The sequence below is a fragment of the Lutra lutra genome, chromosome 9 (assembly GCF_902655055.1).
Source record: "Lutra lutra chromosome 9, mLutLut1.2, whole genome shotgun sequence".
Classification (NCBI taxonomy): Eukaryota; Metazoa; Chordata; class Mammalia; order Carnivora; family Mustelidae; genus Lutra; species Lutra lutra.
In genome coordinates this window covers 30,336,122-30,357,192 of record NC_062286.1, presented here as the reverse complement: position 1 = coordinate 30,357,192, position 21,071 = coordinate 30,336,122, and the positions used below count along the sequence as shown (strand labels likewise).

The 21,071-nt window shown below is 39.7% G+C and overlaps 1 protein-coding gene across 1 annotated transcript; it reads left to right on the top strand.

Moving 5' to 3' along the window:
- Positions 1-696: 696 nt before the first annotated feature.
- On the top strand, positions 697-19,015 carry SULT6B1 (sulfotransferase family 6B member 1). Its single transcript, XM_047746936.1, has 7 exons — positions 697-895; positions 1,882-1,994; positions 6,185-6,274; positions 7,135-7,261; positions 12,667-12,761; positions 15,968-16,124; positions 18,885-19,015. Exons 1-7 carry the CDS (start codon positions 697-699, stop codon positions 19,013-19,015), a joined length of 912 nt encoding a protein of 303 aa, XP_047602892.1.
- The last annotated feature ends 2,056 nt before the right edge of the window (positions 19,016-21,071 follow it).

Sequence of the window (21,071 nt, the reverse complement as noted above, 5' to 3'; positions counted from 1 at the left end):
CCTATCTATCTAGGAACTGTCTCTGGGTCAGTTCTTTTCCCCTCTGTAAAATGGAGATTAAAAGTTGCTCTCCAAGGTGCCTGGGTGGCTCAGTCAGTTAGGTGTCTGCCTTCAGCTCAGGTCATGATCCCACGGTCTTGGGATCGAGCCTCCTGTTGGGCTCCCTACTCAGGGGAGAGCCTGCTTCTCCCTCTCCTTCCTGCTCAAGCTCTCTCTCTCTCTCTCTCAAATAAATAAAGTCTTTAAAAAAATTAAAAAATTAAAGTTGCTCTCCTACATCTACTACCTGCCTTAGTAAGATACGTACTGTTGACATACAAAATTTCCTCAGTTTTCCTGTGATGGAAAAATTGCATGTCTGATTCAGTTCAATAACTATTTGTTAGATAGTTAATATCTATTGTCGTCTGGTTAGAGATTCTATTCTTACTTTCCTTCAAGGGACTGTCTGTAACGGTGATATGATCAGCCCCTGGGGTAATATTCCCTGATCCTCAGGTTGCTTTGCACCTGCGGTTTGTCTTTTGTCAGAGGTGGGCGTGCGGAAAGGCAGGTGAGGAGAGGGGGGTGAGAATTAAAGAATTTATTTCTCATGTGAATGGGAGGAGCCCTTTATTCCACCTCCTGAAAAACTCCATTAAAATCTATTGCTGCCCCTGGACAACTACAGAACAGGTTCATCAGCAGGGAGCCAGCATGGCCAATAAGTCCAAATTTATTGACTACATTGACGAAGCTTTGGAAAAATCAAAAGAAACCGCACTTTCTCACTTGTTTTTCATTCATCAGGGGATTCCATACCCAATCACCATGTGCACCTCAGAAACTTTCCAGGCCTTGGACACCTTTGAAGCCAGAAGTGATGACGTAGTGCTCGCATCTTATCCAAAGTGTGGTAAATGACAAATCGTTTTCTACCAGGGCACTTTTTCATAGTGAGTAGGTTGTGCAGGGTCCTAGGCAAAGGTTGGGGAGGAGGGCAGTTCATCTCTGCATGAAGCTAGCCAGAAAGCAGTGGAAAGGATGATCAAGATGGTTAAGAGCATAACTTGTGGAATCAATAACGAGAACTGCTAGACTTAGAAACCTTGGTGTCTGAGGGAGGAGGTCTGCTGAATGATGGATGTAGAAAGTATGCATGGTAGGGCTAGCTACCAGAAAGATGAATACAGGAAAGTCCATTTGCTATCAAGCACTGAGAGCAATAATCATTTTCCTCTTGATTCTTGACTAAAGGCAAAAGCATGCCCATGTCTATAATGCCTATGACCATTTCCACATAATAGAATATTTTTCAGGATCAAACATCATCCATCCTTTAGTTTCACAAACCAGCTTTACATGGTGATTCACTAATGGGGGAGGAGACATTAAGAATCTAAATTCTCCTATTTCACACAATCTCACAATCCACTTTTGATTTTTTTAACTTATTTCATCTCTAAGTGCTTATTGAAGCCATCTTCATTTGATAATTTCCTGTTAATTGATGCTGGGTTTTCATAAAATCAAAAATATCTATAGTCCTATATAAAATATTCATTAGTGTAAGAGGAAATAATACATGATATGCAATAAACAATCATTTCTATAACAGTGTTCTGTAAGGAACATGTTATGGATTCAAGCAGTATTGCCACTTGTTAAAGGAAAAATCTGCAAAATAAGATAAATTTTGTACTAATGTAAGTAAGAAGTGCTGTTTTCTGCAAAACTCTGTTTCCTCCCACAGCCCAGTTTATTTCAGATGCAGAAGAACTGATTGTTCATACCACAGGATGGCTGTAGGTTCCAATTTTTATGATATATATGTGAAAGTAACATGCCTTTGCTAAATCAAGACTCCTTAATGATCTTTGATTCTTTGATTTTTTCTTTAAGGTTCAAATTGGATTCTCCACATCATTAATGAGCTGATATTTGCTGAATCTAAGAAAAAGTATGAGTATCCAGAATTCCCAATTCTTGAATGTGGGGACCCAGAAAAATACGAGGTTAGTACAAAACAGTCTTTAAATTTATAGTAAATTATCACGGAAAATTTCTTCCATTTGGGGTATAGTTTTAGTTTTGAGTTCAGAAAGTACAGTCCTAATAATTGGGCAACTTATTTTGTGCTCACCATATACTCCCAGCACTTTTCTTTTTTTTTTTTTTTTAAGATTTTATTTATTTATTTGACAGAGAGAAATCACAAGTAGGCAGAGAGGCAGGCAGAGAGAGAGGAGGAAGCAGGCTCCCCGCTGAGCAGAAAGCCCGATGCGGGGCTTGAACCCAGGACCTGGGATCATGACCTGAGCCGAAGGCAGCGGCTTAACCCACTGAGCCACCCAGGCGCCCCAACTCCCAGCTCTTTTCAAGGATGATCTCATTTCATGGCAAAATAACCTCATCACCAAATGACAAAAGGCAAAACTGTTAGAAACTTAACCAATGTCAAGGGGCTAATAAATGGCAGGGCCAAGATTTGAACCCAAGTTTTCCAATTAGCGCTTCTTAACCTCTGTAAGAGGTTAAGAATATATATAGACAGCCTACTTGTAAAAGAAAAAATAGGAGGGAAAGCAAGCCGAGAAACCTGAAGAAAAATTAAAACCAGAGTTGCTTGTCTGGCTCCCTGGGTACAGTATGTGACTTCTGATCTCAGAGTTGTAAGTTTGAGCCCCATTTGGGTATAGAGATTACTTAAAAAATAAAATCTTAGGGGCTCCTGGGTGGCTCTGTTGGTTAAACATCCAACTCTTGGATTTGATCTCAGGGTCTTGAGGTTGAGCCCAGGTCTGTCTTGGCACGCAGCGTTGAGTCTGCTTGTCTCTCTCCCTGCCCTGACACCCACCCCACCCTTCCCACCCCCGCCACCGCCTCACACATGCTCTTGTGCTTTATCAGAGAAATAAAATCTTCATTTAAAAAAAACGTAAGTAAATAAATATAAAAGCAAAATCTTTTTTAAGAAATTGAAATGAAAAAAAGCTTTGTCTCTGAAGACGGAGACTTGGGTGGAATGCCATAGGAGGGTTCTTCTAAGGCTCAGATCATCCTGCCTTCAGTTTATGTCAGCAGTCCCCAGACTTTTCCTAATAAGACATTACCTTTGATGTCCCTGCCTCCATGATGACTTTGGTGTGTGTGTGTTGGGGGTGGGGGGGGGGGAATGGAAAAAGATCAAGTAGTAGCTGAGAGAGTAAGTCACTGGTGTGTGTAAACGTTCTAACAGGTCATCCTGCCTGTTCTAATTCACCTTACCACATGTTATCATTCACTTTATCAGTAAAACTAAGTGGGGCTTGGGTGTGAGACAGGATACTCTGGTTCCTGCTAGGGAAGGCAAGAAAAGGGTGGGAGGAAGGATCTGCCTCAAGACTTCAGCGCTTGGACAGGACAGGTGAGAGTCAGACCATCCCCAGCCCTACCTAGATACACCAGAAATGCATTTGGGACGGGAAGGCTGTATTCAAGGAGGAACCACAATCTCAGCAAAATTTTGAGACCTGTTTACTACCAAGACTCCCAACTACCAAGCAGACAGAAGAACTCAGTTACTAAGAAATAAATTATTGGATTGGGACTTAGAAAGTGGTTTCTGGAAAATGACAGAAACACTTGGCATGATGACAAATATAAGCTGAGAAGTTGGATTTTACGTGGAAGAAAGTCATTTCCATGGATCGGGCTAAAGTCGCAGAAAATCGTATGCAAATGAGATGTGTAGGGACTTAGGGGAAGGGGGGCTGGAGTGGGAGGTAAATGTGCTCCTGCCCATGGTCAGGTAAGCCATCCTGCTTGTGGCTGACTGCCCCCAGATGTGGCCAGTCAGGACTGGCTCAGGATGTGTGGACAGGAAACTTAAGAAGTTTTTTCCTAGGTAAGAAACGATGGGCCAGTGAAAAGCCCCACTGGTTTCTCCTGTCCAGACCATTGCATAACATTTTTTCTAAAGAGGGTGTTTAGCATCAGCTTTACAATTTATGCTAACATTTCCCCAGTTTTCCAACATTTTTTTAAAAAAGTAAACTACACCAAAAGTGGGGCTTGAACTCACGATCTGGAGATCAAGAGTTGCATGCTCTGACTGAGCCAGCCATGCACCTCCATCTTAAAATGGAAATCAGTAAGAAGACAAGCTTTACTTAACAGCTATTCACTTTACAGAAAACTTTCCTAAAATACATATATTTTCCTATACCTGGCTATCTTAGTCGGTGGAGTGTGCAACTCTTGATATCAGGGTTGTGGGTCAGCATAGAGATTACTTAAAAAAATAAATAAAATAAAATAAACATACAGTCTTTACGCTGCTTATAGTTTGGCCATATCACATTTTCATCAATGTTTTATTATATGCATAGCAGTTTTGTTACAGTTATTTCTCACTTTCTCCCTGGATATTTTTCTAATCCTTTTAGGAACTTTACCATTTCTCATATGTCTTTTTGTGATTTTTGGCCGTGCAGTGTAGTGGAAACAGCATACTATAACTTAATCTGAAAATTACCATCTGTGTGATTTTGTACAAAGCACTTAAAACCTCAAAGCCTATTGTTAATCTCTAAAATGGGGGTTATAACACCTACCTGAGAGGATTGCTGTAAATGAATCTAAAAGTGGCATTCAAAACTAATGATATAAATCAAATATTATGACTATTAATCAACATTTGGGCCCATATAATTGACTTACATTGGCTTTTTTATTTTTAGAACTTTTTTTATGTTTTGCTTGAGTTGGGATCTCCACTAAATTTTTACAGAACAATTGGCTACAAATATCTAAATATCATTTTATCACTGAAATAATGTGACCAAGCAGTGAGTGACCTCTACAAGTATGGAAATAAACTTGAAACTTTAGCCCGTATAACATACTAAAGGCCTGATTTTAAGACAAAACCCCTACCACTGGCAGATTAAACAGATCAATTCATTTCTTAAATTATCAGTAGAAGTAGATACGTACACACAAAGAATCAGTTATTGAGTCCTTACACTGACAAGATTTTCTCTTGTAAAATATTTCTCAGATAGTTAAGTGACTATGCATTTTCAGGTTTTGTTGGGATATTTGAATGGAAATGTTAAAAAATTCTTTATTTGTTCATTTGAGAGAGAGGGAGAGCATGAATGGAGGAAGAGGAAGAGGAAAAAGCAGGCTCCCTGCTGAGGAGGGAGCCCAACTTGGGGTTTGATCCCAGGACCTAGCGATCATGACCTGAGTTGAAGGCAAATGCTTAACCGGTTGAGCCACCCAGGTGCCCCTGGAATATTTTTGGTTAAAAAAAAAAAAAATCTAGATATTAAAAAAAAAGTTTGGAGGAGCTATGGGAAAACTTGAATATTTCTGTTAAAAACCTTGAATATAGAAGAGAGCCAAATTAACTCAAGAGTAGACCGCAGATTATGAGCTGTCTTGAACAAAAAGAATTTTTTTTTAAAGATTTTATTTATTTATTTGACAGAGAGAAATCACAAGTAAGCATAGAGGCAGGCAGAGAGAGAGGAGGAAGCAGGCTCCCTGCTGAGCAGAAAGCCCTATGTGGGGCTCGAACCCAGGACCTGGGATCATGACCTGAGCCGAAGGCAGCGGCTTAACCCACTGAGCCACCCAGGCGCCCCGAACAAAAAGAATTTGGTGTGATTGTGAGAAAAGGTAAACATTTCAAAAAAAGACCAAAAAATAAAAAATAAAAAGATAAAAGATAAACCAGATCCTACAAGGACTTCCAAAAGGATGATTTAAATTATTTGTTTATGGTTTTTTCCATTCCTTGCCTCCACAAAGTAAGAAAACAAAAAAAAATAAAAACTGGGAGAAGAGGAGCACCTGGGTGGCTCAGTCAGTTAAGCATCTGAGTCTTGATTTCAGTTAGGGTCATGATCTCGGGGTTGTGAGATTGAGCCAAGCCCATCCCCCATCCAATCCTCCCCCACCCCCACACACAGGGCTCCGCGCTGGAGGTGAAGCTGCTTAAGATGCTCTCTCCCTCTGCCCTTCCCCCAACCCTGTGCACAAGCACGTTCTTCCTTTCTCTCTCTCTAAAACAAAACAAAACAAAAAAATTCTGAGGAGGAACTGAAGAAGACACAAGGACATAGTGGTCCTTGAAACTACCATTCAAATACTACACTTAAGAGTGATTGACCATAAGACACACCCACACTTTCACTTTATTGTGTATATTTTTAAGAGAATGAAACAGTTCCCATCGCCAAGGATTTTGGCAACTCACCTCCATTATGACAAATTACCTGGGTCCATCATCAAGAATAAAGCCAAGGTGAGTGTCATTCTTACTCATATGTCAGTTTGAAGTATTTAACGTCTAAGATATTGCCTTTCTGGGCTATGTGATGAAGTTCCTATCTTACAGAATTTTAATAAATGAAGTGTGAGATTTAGTATTTCTTCTGTTGTTTCTTCAGATTATATTAGCTATAGTTTCATGCAAAGCAAAGGTATTTTCAGCTACGATATAAAATATATACCTAGTATTAAACATATTTTAAATCTGTTTTATAGTGAATAGATTTCAGAATCCCACTAAGATATTTAGAGTGTTTAACAAGAGAGTACAATCTAGGAAAACAAGCGGAAGGGTTTGCTGTTGTTGTTGCTGTTCTTTCTGGTGAGCATTATTTTCCTGAGGTCTGAAACAATTTTATTTCTGAATTTCACATATAATAGCAAACTTCATGTCATGTATATGTAACTACAGATGCTTTGGTCACTCTTATTCTTTTGGATCTTCCCACCAAACTCTGAACATTATTTTCATTTTCCTTAATATTATTTTGCAACTTTTACTTTGCGATTTAACTTTCCAGATCATGTCCTGTGATTATTCTAATGAGCTTCCTTTTTTCCTTTTTGATGTCTTCTCTATGCGCCTTTTTACAAAGTTCATTAGCAGAAGTTCTCTACTACAACATCGATCTGCTTTTTCTTCTTTTTTCTCCCCTTTCCCTAAATTTCCCCACCTGCTACCCCCTCTTCCTCAATTTCTTCCTGTCATTCTTCCTCTTTTTGTTAACGAAATTAAGTTGTATACAAAAATATACAACGATATTGCTCACCCCTTCACTTTTCCAAGGTTCAAAACATAGACCTGAATAAATTAACTTAATTTTCTCTCCCTAGATATTGGTGATATTTCGAAACCCTAAAGATACGGCAGTATCTTTTTTCCATTTCCACAATGACGTCCCTGATATTCCAAGCTATGGCTCTTGGGATGAATTCTTCAGACAGTTCATGAAAGGACAAGGTATAGCTGTTGGCAAAAGAATTCTTACTTCAACAGGTGACCCCATTAAGTACAAAAAATCAAATGTGTTTTACAGTGAAGAAAGATCATGGAGGATCCAGGAACCAAAAAGTTGCTTTTAAATGAAGTTTTATAGCACCACTAGTTCTGTGCATCAAACAATAATACATTAGTGTTTTTAAAAATAATTTGGACAGGGCGCCTGGGTGGCTCAGTGGGTTAAGCCGCTGCCTTCAGCTCAGGTCATGATCTCAGGGTCCTGGGATCGAGTCCTGCATCGGGCTCCCTGTTCAGCAGGGAGCCTGCTTCCTTCTCTCTCTCTCTCTCTCTCTGCCTGCCTCTCTGCCTACTTGTGATCTCTCTCTGTCAAATAAATAAATAAATAAAAATCTTTAAAAATAATAATAATAATTTGGGCAATTCACATGTTGACTATGGGGGGGGGTAGGCATAGAACAGACATGGGACAGAGGCACCTGGCTGGCTCAGTGGATAGAGCATGTGACTCTTAATCTTGGGTTGTGAGTTCAACCCCATGTTGGGGATAGAGATTACAAAAAAAAAAAGAAAGAAAGAAAGAAAAACTTAAAAAAATAATAATAATAAATTTAAAAATCTTAAAAACCCTCACTTAAGATATTCATCTGCCAGAAAGGAAATCAGCTTTGCTAGACCATGTTGATGTTTTACCTCCGCTTATTGTTAGCTGCAACTTTGGAAGTACCTACTGACCTCCAGGTATTGAAGTAGGTGTTGTATGTGCACAATTTCTTTTAAGACCACAACAAACTATAAATAAGGCACAGATGAGAAAACTAATCAAAAAAGTTAAATCACTTGTCAGTGGTCCCACTGCTTGTAGGTACCAGTGACTACTCCCATGGGTACAGTGGCCAGAGATGAAAGATGCCTTCTCTAACTGGTGGTTCTTTTGAGTATGAGTAGAAGGCAGAATTAATGCCAGATGATCCTAGAAGGGAAGCTGTTGACAGGTCACTCCAAGAAGACCACTTTTGAAGGTGACCAGCCCAGCAACCACATGCACGGACAAGGGGGGCATTCAGTACTGGCCCCAAAGCAGAGAGGAAGTATGGGAGTTGGGGTGTAGGAGAGAAAAAATAGTGCACGAAAGGTGCTTAGGAAGTACCCCAAAGAAAGCGTAGTTTGTCTGGGAACCGCTCACTGAGACTGGATGGAGGAGGCAGTTACAGCAAGTCTGAAACTGCGCCCCACTGATAAAACGAGAGGACGTTTAATGATGAGAAAGCTGTCATAACTGGAACAATCTATCATAGGGATAGGGAATCTTTGTGGCTCTGTAAGTTCAGCCTAATTATTTGACTGACAATGATAAAATGTGCTGGGCTTAACTTGAATAAAATTTCTGCCTTACAAACTTGTTAAATTCAACTTATGGAGGAAGCTCAACGTACTGGGAAACATACAGGATTTGGAATGAGAGATCTGGATTGGGCTTCATCGCTTATTACTATAATAATTATTATATTATATAACATATAATATAATTATGTATTAATTACTATATATTTATATATTATTACTATATATTACTATACCATAATTAATTAGTATGTGCTATATATTAATTATATATCAGTAATTAGTGATTAATTACTAATTATTTATTATTATACTAATACTAAATACTGATTATTATTAATTAATAAATAGTAATTAATACTAGAGAGAATAAAATAGTTACCACTTACTGAGCAATTACTACATGCCAGGCACTGTATGCTATCCCTAGAATACATTTTAAGATTTCATTTCTCCTAAGGACGCCACAAGGATAAAAACTATTACTGTTCCCATTTTATAAAGATGGAAATAGAGGGGGCACCTGGGTGGCTCAGTGGGTTAAAGCCTCTGCCTTCAGCTCAGGTCATGATCTCAGGGTCCTGAGATCAGCCCCACATGGGGCTCTCTGCTCAGTGGGGAGCCTGCTCTCCCCCCCCACCAGCCTGCCTCTCTGCCTACTTGTGATCTCTCTCTGTCAAAATAAATAAATAAAATTTTTTTAAAAAGATGGAAATAGAGGCATAAGAATGTCACGCAGCCATTAAGTAGCAGAGCTAGAACTGTTTTAATTAATTAATTTTTAAATTTAAATTCAATTAATTAACATACAATGCATTATTAGTTTCAGAGGCTGAGATCAGTGATTCATCCTGCTTACCCAGTAAGCAGAGCTAGAACTGAAACCCAGGTTCAAATCACTCATGCCTGGGTGCTTTTGTTTTTTTGTTTTTGTTTTTTTTTTTAAAGATTTTATTTATTTATTTGACAGAGAGAAATCACAAGTAGGCAGAGAGGCAGGCAGAGAGGAGGAAGCAGGCTCCCCGCCGAGCGGAAAGCCCGATGTGGGGCTTGAACCCAGGACCTGGGATCATGACCTGAGCCGAAGGCAGAGGCTTAACCCACTGAGCCACCCAGGCGCCCGCCTGGGTGCTTTTGAGCAAGACATTTGATTGCTGTAGACTTTGGTTTCCTTACTTCTAAGGTACAGAAAAGAGCATCTGACCCACAGGAAGTGGGACAGGATAGCATTTTGCTCGGCAACACTAGTTCTTGTGTCAGACAGATGTCGAAAGATGACAATATCCGTAACGTACTAACCACATCACCTTGAGGTGTTTACTAGATTCTCTGGGTTTCTATTTCCCCATCAACAAAATAGGTCTAAAAATTGTACCTATCACATTGGATTGCTTTAAAGACTGAAGGCTAGGGGCGCCTGGGTGGCTCAGTGGGTTAAGCCGCTGCCTTCAGCTCAGGTCATGATCTCAGGGTCCTGGAATCAAGTCCCGCATCGGGCTCTCTGCTCAGCAGGGAGCCTGCTTCCCTTCCTCTCTCTCTGCCTGCCTCTCTGTCTACTTGTGATCTCTCTCTGTCAAATAAATAAAATCTTAAAAAAAAAAAAAAAGACTGAAGGCTAAAATGTATCAATCAATAGTGCATTTGGAAGAATAGAAAACCTGACCCACAGTGGCCTAAACATACTGGGTTTTATTTTTCTCACTAAACAATAAGGGTAGGCAACAGCTTCAGCTGCCCAGTGATGTTGGGCCAACACCTCTGACATTCCCACGGCCTCTCCCTTGCACCTTTTGCAACATACTCTCAAGTGGGCTAGTGCCCCTTCAAGCATCTCCTTCAGCTCATGAAGAGGACTCATCAAGACAGCAACGGGTTTGCTAGAAACCTTCCAGCAGACTCCTGCTTGTGTCTTACTGGCCAGAACCATGACCTGTGACCAACCACAGCTCTAAGGGCAGCTGAAAAACAGGAACCCAAAGCCTCTCAATTGGCTTAGACCCAAGAAATCAGAGTTTGGATAGCAACAAAAACGGAAGTGTATTGGATATTGAGTATGAAACTTACCGTGTTTACCACAACAAAGAAAACATGTAGTAACAGTCTGGCTCAAAGGGCTTCATGATAATGATGAAAATGAGAATAATTATGAGAATATTGCTATTATTAATGATATAGCAATAATGGCTAAAATTTGTTGAGTGGGTACTGTGAATCAGGTGCTGTTTTAAGCATTTGGTATGTGTTCATTTATTTAAACCTCCTAACAACCCCAATTTACAGATGAGGAAAGTGAGGTACAAAGGGGTTTAGGGAGTTGCTCAAAGTCACACGGTTAACAAGCAGCACAGCTCATCAGTGTCCACATCTGCACTGTCCAGTATGGGAGCCACTAGCTACATGTGACAACTGAGAACTTGAAATGTGACAAGTACAATCTAAGAATTACATTTTAACTTTTATTTAATTTGAATGAGCTTCAATTTAAACCTAAAAACAGACACTCAATTTACTTATTGGAAACTTTTAAATAAGTTTGGTACACCTTGAGTGTATGAATCTATTTTTTCAACCGAAGTTTTAAAAAGTCTGAAAATTTATCAAGTATTTTTAATTCAAATTGAGAATTCTCGTTCAAATTGAGATACTCTCTAAGTATAAAATACCCACTGGTTTTTGGAAGCCTTAGAATATACAAAACGAAGTGTGGTGTTTCCTTGATAACTCTTTATATCAATTACATTTGGAAATGATAATATTTGGGATATATTTGGTTAAACAAAATATGAAAATTAATTTCACTGTGTCTTTTCTATTTTTTTTAAGATGTATTTATTTATTATATATAGAGAGAGCACACGAGTGGGAGGAGTAGGAGGTAGGGAGAGAGAATCTGAAGTGGACTCCAGGGCTGGGGGTGCTGGGTCTCACAACTCCGAGATCGTGACCTGAGCCAAAATCAAGAGTTGGTCACTCCAACGACTGAGCCTCCCAGGCACCCCGCTTTTTGCTTTTCTTAATTTTTTTTTTAAATTACAGATGTTGGGGTGCCTGGGTGGCACAGTCAGTAAAGCATTGGACTCTTGGATTTGGCTAAGGTCCTGATCTCAAGGTCATGAGATCGAGCCCCACAGAGTCTGCTTCAGATTTTCTCTCCCTATCCCTCTGCCCGTCCCACTTGTGCACTCTCTTTCTAATAAATACATCTTCAGAAATAAAATAAAATTACAGATGTGGTTTGCATTAAATTCCTTTTGGGCAATGCTGATCTAGACAACATCTGTCTCATCATTTCTTTCTTTCTGGCACTGTCAGTTTCCATGTATCATTCACTATTTCTGAATTATTTTATTTACCTAACCATGAATATCTGACAGTTTTTAATCAAACCACTTTTGCAACTTGCTTAGTTGTGTTATTATTGATGAAAATAATAAAATGATTAGAAATCTCAAGAAAGGAATGGTTTATGCAATTCTTTTGGAGGAGAGATTTGTAATAACAAACATCATGTTTGAGTGGTGTCTGGGTGGCTCAGTCAGTTAAATGTCAGACTCTTGATTTTGGCTCAGGTCATTATCTCAGGATCATGAGATCAAGCTCCTCATGAAGCCCCTTGATGGGGCTCTGTACTCGGCGAGGAGTCTGCTTCTCTCTCTTTCTCTCTCTCTCTCCCCCTCTCTCTGCCCCCCCCCCCCATTGGCATGTGCTCTTCCTAAAACAAATAAATAAATCTTTAAAAAAAAAATCTTGGGGCACCTGGGTGGCTCAGTGGGTTAAGCCACTGCCTTTGGCTCAGGACATGATCTCAGGGTCCCGGGATCGAGTCCCACGTTGGGCTCTCTGCTCAGCAGGGAGCCTACTTCCCTCTCTCTCTCTCTCTCTGCCTGCCTCTCTGCCTACTTGTGATCTCTCTCTGTCAAATAAATAAATAAAATCTTTAAAAAAATCTTTTTTGAGCATATACACATATGTATAGTTTATATTTTAGAGCATAAAATTAACCATCTTTCATTTTAACCTCATATATTTAAAATTCTTTAAGAATTTTTTTCCTGTGTTTTTAGTTTCTTGGGGAAGTTATTTTGATTTTGCCATTAATTGGAACAAACATCTTGATGATGAAAATGTTAAGTTCATATTATATGAAGACCTGAAAGAGGTGAGATTATGATTATTGACATTCTATAGAAAAATTTCTTATAAAATAAACATAGAGCACTTACTTTTAACATCCAGCTGTGTGAATATTGTATTCAATTTAAAGAAAGAATATTCCAGATATGTGGGACAGTGCTAGGGAAAAAAATACAATGTGTAGGGGCTTAGGTTCTTTATTTAACAGAAACAAGTAATGCTTAGCAACTTATTACTAAGAGGGGCTGCTTTATTTTCCTGCTGAGATAGCAGGAAATGGCAGAAATAATAGGTAGGTTTAAGAATAAGAATGACAAAAATAATAGGTAGGTTTCAGTTGAAATTTAACTGAACATGCATTTGGCCGTGAATTGGATCTTTCCATATGATCTAATTTTTAAAATTGTTTATTCATGAACTGTTATTCATGAGCACTTAGTGAATGAGTGATTAGCATTGTTCTAGGTCCTTGTGATACGTCAGTAAGCAAATCAGTAAGTTCACTGCCCTGGAGAAGCTTACCTTCTAACTGAAGAAGGCAGGGAGAGAGAAAGAGAAATAATAAATATAATATTTTTTAATGTTTATAATATGTGGGAGAAAAGAAATGGCATAGCTGATTAAGGAAAACTGGAAATGCTAGGTAGTGGTGGGGAATTGGGATGGACAGATCCCAGTATAAATAGGGTAGATCTTTTGAGCAAAGATCTAAAGAAGAGAGGGAGTGAGCCAAGTGGTGACCGGAATAAGAGCTTTCCAGGCATACAGAATCAAGTGGAGTGAAGGTCTTGAGGTAGAAGTGTTCCTGGCATCGTTAAGTGACATGAAGGAGGTGAATGTGGCTGGGTCCTTAAGGGTGAGCCTGAGGAGATTAACCAATGAGAACAGAGGCAAGGGAATGAGGTAGAGTGAAGCATGGGAATCATGTGGCAGGCCGTTGAAATCCTTTGGCTTTCACTGAGTGAAAGGGGAAGCCACTGCAGAAGTCCAGCAGAAGACTGATAGGAGTTGATGTAATTTTAATAGGTTCATTCTGATTGCTGCATGACAATGTACTAGAGAGAAGCAAAGACAGTGTAGCGAAACCATGAAGAGAGTACTGCAGTAGTCCAAGCCAAGGAAGATGGTGGCTCAGGCCAGAAGGGGCAGTGGCAGTGATAAGTGGTTGAATTCTAAATATATGTTGGAGAAGAGCTAATAGGATTTGTTGCTAGACTGCACAGGAGAAAGAGTGGAGAGAAAAAGAGAAATCAGATAAGACTCCAATATTATTGGCTTGACCAACTGAGAGGATTGAGTTGTCATCATTTGAGTAGGAGATGCCAGCAGGTGAAAGCGGGATAGTGGGAGAGATCAGGGTTTTGGTGTTAGCTTAGTCTGAGATGCTTATCAGTCATCCAAATGGAGAGGTCAGGTAGGCAATTGGGTATAAAAGTCTTGAATGAAGAGAGTTCTGGGCTGTACATCTAAATTTGGCACATGGATGGTATTAAAGCCGTGAGATTACATACCCATGTATGTATGTATACAGATGGAAAAGAGAAGAAGACCAAGTACTGAGCCCTGGAGTTCCCCATAGAGAGAGCTTGGGAAACCGGAAGAATCAGCAAAGGAGAAAGAGGAGGGGCTACTGAGGCAGAGGGGAAGCCAGGGTCCTGGAAGTCCAGTGAAGAAAGTATGTTTAAAGAAGGGAGTGTGTCAGATGCCTCCTAGTGGAAGTGAGTTCTTAACACCAGTCTCCCCTGACATTCTTATCAAAGGAAAGTATCACTGAACCAGTCCCTTCGGTTGATAGAGTGCATCTATGGAACATGAAAGAACATACCAATTTAGTCTGTTCTCCTTCTAGAACAGACTCCTTCTAGAATAATGTCTCTAAAACTTGTGTTCTGTGGAATGTCAGTGTTGCCCAGATGTTAATAATTCTTGCTTAGAGTTCAAACTGATTTGGAAACTGTTAGAAAAATCTTAAAAAAACAAAAACAAAAAAACACTGTCACCGTCAGCCCACCCTCTGAACTTGCAGCCCCCAAAGGAGTACTAAATCCTGGGCGGTGTGAAATCTAGAACCACTGAGGATATCCCCAGAATTGTGCACAAACGTGAGAATAGTTAAGACACAATTTCACCATCACTCCTGCCTATATCCAACTGGCCACAGCTCATTCACATGGTCCCAAAATAAGTTTAAGAAGAGCTGAGACATGCTGTCCTCCTGGGAGTCCAGACAGGGAAAATGCGATTGGTAAGCATCCAGCCACCTTAGGTCACAATCTGTAAAAAAAAAAAAGTTTATGTTGCAAGCTGGCATAGTAAAGATTGGGAGATCCTATAGGAAAAGCAAGCAAACAAAAAGGTTATCTTTTTTTAACCAAAAGGATTCCAAACTTAGTGGACCTCAGCTCTTCAACCTCCTTTTTTTTTTTTTTTTTTCATGAAACATCTATAACTATCTTAAAGTAAATTAGTGTTCTGTAGAATACAGTTTAAGAAACTGTCCTAGGAGATTCATGAATCTTCATTGGTCAGCAATACTGTTGAGGGGGTTCATGATTTACAAGTGTATTTAGACAAGATACATTTCAAGACTCCCTCTAGTTTTTATGATTCTAAAAATTAGACTTTCCTGATGGAATTAAACATAGGATTCAAAAGAAAAGAGAATTGGAATGATCACGTACAATTACATTAATTTCCTCACCTCTTCTAGACGGGTGCTTTTTAGTAAAGTGAATATCACCTAGATTCTTACCTTCTACTTAATGCTTACTATCATTATTTATATCCTGAAGAGTTCAGAAAGAGTCATACATTGAAACTACAAAGGATGGGGCTCCTGGGTGGCTCAGTGGGTTAAGCCTCTGCCTTTGGCTCAGGTCATGATCTTAGGGTCCTGGGATTGAGCCCCGCAACGGGCTCTTTGCTCAGCGGTGAGCCTGCTCCCCCCCACCCGCTCTGCCTGCCTCTCTGACTACTTGTGATCTCTCTCTCTCTGTCAAAAAAATAAATAAAATCTTAAAAAAAAAAAAAAGAAACTACAAAGGAAAATCGATACGGAATATGATGTAAGGCTATCTTGAATATTGATACAGAAGTACCAGAGGTCTAAAGATCGTGAGATAAAAAGATGAGTTAGAGTGCTAAGCTTAATCTATTCTGGTTAAGAAGCCTGTTTTTGCTATGGCACAATTCCCATAGAAGAAAGTTTATCCCTGAAAATTTTGTTTTCAGAACCTGGCTGCTGGAATAAAACAAATTGCTGAGTTCTTTGGATTCTCTTTAACGGGGGAGCAGATTCAAACCATCTCAGCCCAGAGTACCTTCCAAGTAATGAGAACCAAGTCCCAGGAAACGCATGGTGCTGTTGGTCCGTTTCTGTTCCGCAAAGGTAAAGCCACACTGGTTTCTGGGAGACGGGTCAATCTGCATGTTATAGGAAATCCACATCACTAGACCTTAAGTTAAGACAGGATTTCCTTTTTCTCTCCCTCAACAAGAAGTTTGACACAGTCAGTTCAGAACTAGACTGGCATGTCCAAAATATCTAAAATCTCTTAGTGTACTCAGTTCCTTCTGCCTTTCTGCTTGTCACTTTGTGATGGCAAGACAGAAGCCATTACATTAAATTAAAGGATTGTTTTATTAAAATAAAAAGGGAGTAGCAAGAGACAGAGAATCATGTATACCTCATTGGCCACCTCTGGCAGCACTGTTGGCTGGGAACTGTGATTTTTTTTTTTTTTTTTAAGGTGGGCACATTATTACCAAATTAAAATCAGGGTTTTGTTAATAAGAAGGGAGGAGATAATGAGTATTGGATAAGCAACTAGCTATCTCTGTCACTTGAAGATTTTACTAAATTTCATTAAAGCATTCTAATTTCTTATGGAAATTCATGGTAATACAGCTAAGGGATTACCAGGTCCTTTTATTGCATATATAATGAAAGTATAAGGTGACTTAGAGGCAACACATATCACAATGACAACTGTCATTTATCAGGCATCTACCATCTGTTAGACCTTTTGCTGGGTATAAATTTTATAGCAAAAAAAAAGATATTAATTCCTTAATTTTACAAATGTGGGCATCAAAACTCAGGGATATTAATTTGTCCATTGTCACAAAGCTAATGATCAGTGGAATCAGGATTTGAACGTATGTTTACTTGACTCTACTATACTTTATCGAATGAAGATCCATTTAAAATCCCCACTGTGAATGGAACATTGAATATAAATCTGACTTTGATTTGATTCCTGACATTATTCTCGATTTTTATGCCTTGTTTGATAAACTATAAAGGAGGGAGAAAAAGAGAACATTTCTGTACATTGTTAATCAAGCACTATTCAGAACAGAAAAATTCTAAAATAAAGTAATAATTTAAAAATTTTATAATAGTCTTTGTAGAAAATTCAGAAAGCACAGGAAAAGGTGAAAAAGCATTAAAAATTATCCACGTTTCTCCCACCAGAGGCATGTTTAACTTTTTTAGCATATTTCTTCCGGTCTTGCTCTGTGATCTTTTATGTAGTGGATGACATTTGTAAATAGTTTTGTGTTTTACATTAATCCCTTCATATATCTAAGCATTTCCTCCTGTCATCAAATCCTCTTTATACATTTCAAATGGCTATGCAACAAGGAAATACACCTTCAACCCAAATCACCAAAAGATTTTAAAGAAAGAAGTAACTTCCTTCACTTTTAAGAGCAAAAGGAAAACATATCCTAATCTCAGGCAAAATAACTTCCTGCAAAATTTTCAATAATCTGAGGTTTTCACAAAATCCTGCTGGAAACTGATAACTTCTCAAGGGTTAAAGTATTTAAAAGACTTTACAGAGGAAAAAAAATGACTCTCAAAAAGTGGAAATTTGGGTCTCAAAGCTCGAGATGGGGGGAGTGTTGGAGGGGGAAATAGGGGCTCTCTGAAGCCTACTGTCCCCTCAGTGATGTAAAGAGCAAATCACCTCCCATGCCACAGATGGGGAATCCCCAGTGAATATCATTAATTTTACAAGAGTCTACGTTCATTCTTAAGACTAATTTTCTTGGGGTGCCTGGGAGGCTCAGTGGGTTAAGCCTCTGCCTTCAGCTCAGGTCATGGTCTCAGGGTCCTGGGATGGAGACCTGCATGGGACTTTCTGCTCAGCGGGGAGCCTGCTTCCCCCCTCTCTCTCTCTGCCTGCCTCTCTGCCTACTTGTGATCTCTATCTCTGTCAAAAAAACAAACAAAAAACAAAACAAAAAAAAAAACTTAAAAAAATCTTAAAAAAAAAAAGACCAATTTTCTTCATGTGTCCATTTTCACATTTCAGAGTGAAATGCTGCACTGAAAAATGGTAAAAAATTTTTTTTAGGAAATAAGGGTGGGGGATGGGCAAAAGGGGTGAAGGGGCGTGGGAGGTACACTTCTCCTGTTATGGGATGAATAAGCCACAAGAATAAAAGGCAAAGAAAGCATTAGGAATGCAGTCAGTGGTGTTGTAATGGTGTTGTATACAGGTGACAGAGGGGATCTATACATGTGGTGAGCAGGGCATAACTTAGAGAGTTGTTGAACCAATGTGTGATACACCTGAAACTAATGTAACACTGTGTGTCACTATACCTAAATAAAAATAAAAATAAAATAGGGGCGCCTGGGTGGCTCAGTGGGTTAGGCAGCTGCCTTCCGCTCAGGTCATGATCTCAGAGTCCTGGGATCGAGCCCCGCATCGGGCTCTCTGCTCAGCGGGGAGCCTGCTTCCTCCTCTCTCTCTGCCTGCCTCTCTGCTGCTTGTGATCTCTCTGTCTAATAAATAAATAAAATCTTTAAAAAAATAAATAAAATAAAAAAATAAAAATAAATAAAATAAGAAAGAAGCTCAAAAAAAATCAGGAAGAAATATTCTTTTTTTTTTTTTTTTAAGATTTATTTATTTACTTGGCAGACAGAGATCACAAATGGGCAGAGGGGCAGGCAGAGAGAGAGGAGGAAGCAGGCTCCCCGCTGAGCAGAGAGCCAGATGCAGCTCCATCCCAGGACTCTGGGATCATGACCTGAGCCAAAGCCAGAGGCCCTGAACCACTGAGCCACCCAGGCTGCCAGGAAGAAATATTCTAACAGATATCTGGATCTGTTGTTTTTTGTGTGTTGCAGGTGAAGTTGGTGACTGGAAGAATTTGTTCAGTGAAACTCAGAACCAGGAAATGGATGCAAAATTCAAAGAGTGCTTAGCAGGCACTTCCTTAGGAGCAAAGCTGAAGTATGAATCCTATTGCCAAGCTTGATTTCTGGTTAATGCAGCAGGCGTGGATATTTTATTTTCCTGAATAATAATTAAATTTAAATAATGAAATAGGTTGATCAAATAACCAAATAATGATTATTCAATAACATTTAGATATAAATAGCATGAAATTAATAATACTGAGAACATTTGAAGTTTTTAAACTCAGACTTGTTTGCTCACTTTTGGAGGAAAGGCCATTTAGCTGTCCAGAGGGGACACTCTTGTTCATGGGGGATTTTCACTTCTTTCATGCTCTGGGTTCACCCAAGAGCATAAGCAGATACTATCAGTAACATGCCTAAGTCAGTGTTTGAGTGTACACGAGACAGCCCTCCCAATGAAGCATAATTTTTTGTCTTCTCAGAATAATTCCTCTCTCTCTCACTGTGGATCAAAGCACTTGTGGTGGCTATCTCAAACTTACTGTTGGGGAAAATGTAATTCCAACTCGGCACTGAAGTCAGGGGACTCAGTCTGTCCTTATATAATTCAAGGAAAATGCATTGCTCATGTACTCTGTGCATGTCCCTGCAAGAGGCCCTAAACTATTCCTGGAAGTATGGTGGATTACATAAGCTGAAAACCCTTCCTTCAGAACACCAAGAAAGGCTGGATAAAAATTCTTAAAAATTCTTTTAGGTGATGAGGGCACCTGGGTGGCTCAGTTGGTTAAGCATCTGCCTTCAGCTCAGGTAGTAATCCCAGGGTCCTGGGATTAAGTCCTGCATCGGGCTCTCTGCTTAGGGTGGAGCCTGCTTCTCCCTCTGCCTGCTGCTCCCCCTGCTTGTACTCTCTCTCTCTGTCAAATAAATTTAAAAAGTCTTAAAAAAAAAAAAAAGAATCCTCCTCTCCTCTGCTTTCTACTGTAAACCAGTTTGTGTTTGATTTTATGTTTATTACATCAAAAGCATCCTACCTGATCTAATATTCTAAAAACCACATCTTGGTTAAAAAAAAAAAAAAAAAAAAGAAGTCACTTCAATCACTAATTTATTCAATAAATACTTATTGAGTGCCTACTATGTGAAGCCCTGTACTGGAAATGCAATGTTGAGCAAAAACCACACTGTGTCCTTAAGTGTCTAAATAGAAATGAGTTTCTTAAAAAAAAAAAAAGGATGTATTTGTTCATGGGGGGGGCAGGGGCGAAGGAAGAGGGAAAGAGAGAATCTCAAGCAGACTTCCCTCTGAGGGAGGCCCTCACCGCAGATCTCATGACTCATGCGATCGTGACCTGAGCTGAAACCAAGAGTCAGACACCCAACCAACTGAGTCAGCCAGGCACTCCCCTCATTTATTTTTTTTATAGATTTATTTATTTATTTATTTATTTAAGAGAGAGAGAGAGAGAGCATAGGGGCGCCTGGGTGGCTCAGTGGGTTAAAGCCTCTGCCTTTGGCTCAGGTCATAGTCCTGGGGTCCTGGGATTGAGCCCCACATCAGGCTCTCTGCTCAGCGGGGAGCCTGCTTCTCCCTCTCTCTCTCTGCCTGCCTCTCTGCCTACTTGTGATCTCTGTCTGTCAAGTGAATAAATAAAATCTTTTAAAAAGAGAGAGAGAGAGAGAGATAGTGCATACAGAAGGAGGGGTCAGAGAAGGAGACAGAATCTTAAACAGACTCCGCACTTAGCACAAAGCCTGACACAGGGCTCAATCCCACGACCCTGAGAGCATGACCCAAGCCCAAACCAGGAGTCAGCCACTTAACTGACTGCACTGGCCTTCTTTCAGCGGACTGGTCTGGGATGTGTCTGGATCAGGTGAGGCTTGATCCAGAGCTCAGCCAAGGACCTGATTCTTAATCTTCACTTCTCAACTCTACTCTCTCAGTGTAGGCTCCATCTCCAAGGAGGTTTCTCCTTGTGTAATACTGGAAACACAAACCACTGTAAGGATGTCGAGCATAAGGAGGTAGTAGGAAACGAAGGCGTGTGTGTTGAAAGGGATGGCAGAATGGAAACCAGGAGACTTCTACTGTATCTGCCATCCAGACCTACTTATAGACTGCGTCAACTTTTAAATCTCTTCCCCATTCGTAATCTGATATTGATTCTC

Excerpts from the sequence above, each read along its gene's own strand:
- SULT6B1 (XM_047746936.1), top strand. The coding sequence starts at position 697 with ATGGCCAATAAGTCCAAATTTATTGACTACATTGACGAAGCTTTGGAA. Across the intron at positions 896-1,881 it reads CGCATCTTATCCAAAGTGTG|GTTCAAATTGGATTCTCCAC; the intron begins GTAAATGACAAA and ends TTTTTCTTTAAG. Across the intron at positions 6,275-7,134 it reads TCATCAAGAATAAAGCCAAG|ATATTGGTGATATTTCGAAA; the intron begins GTGAGTGTCATT and ends TTCTCTCCCTAG.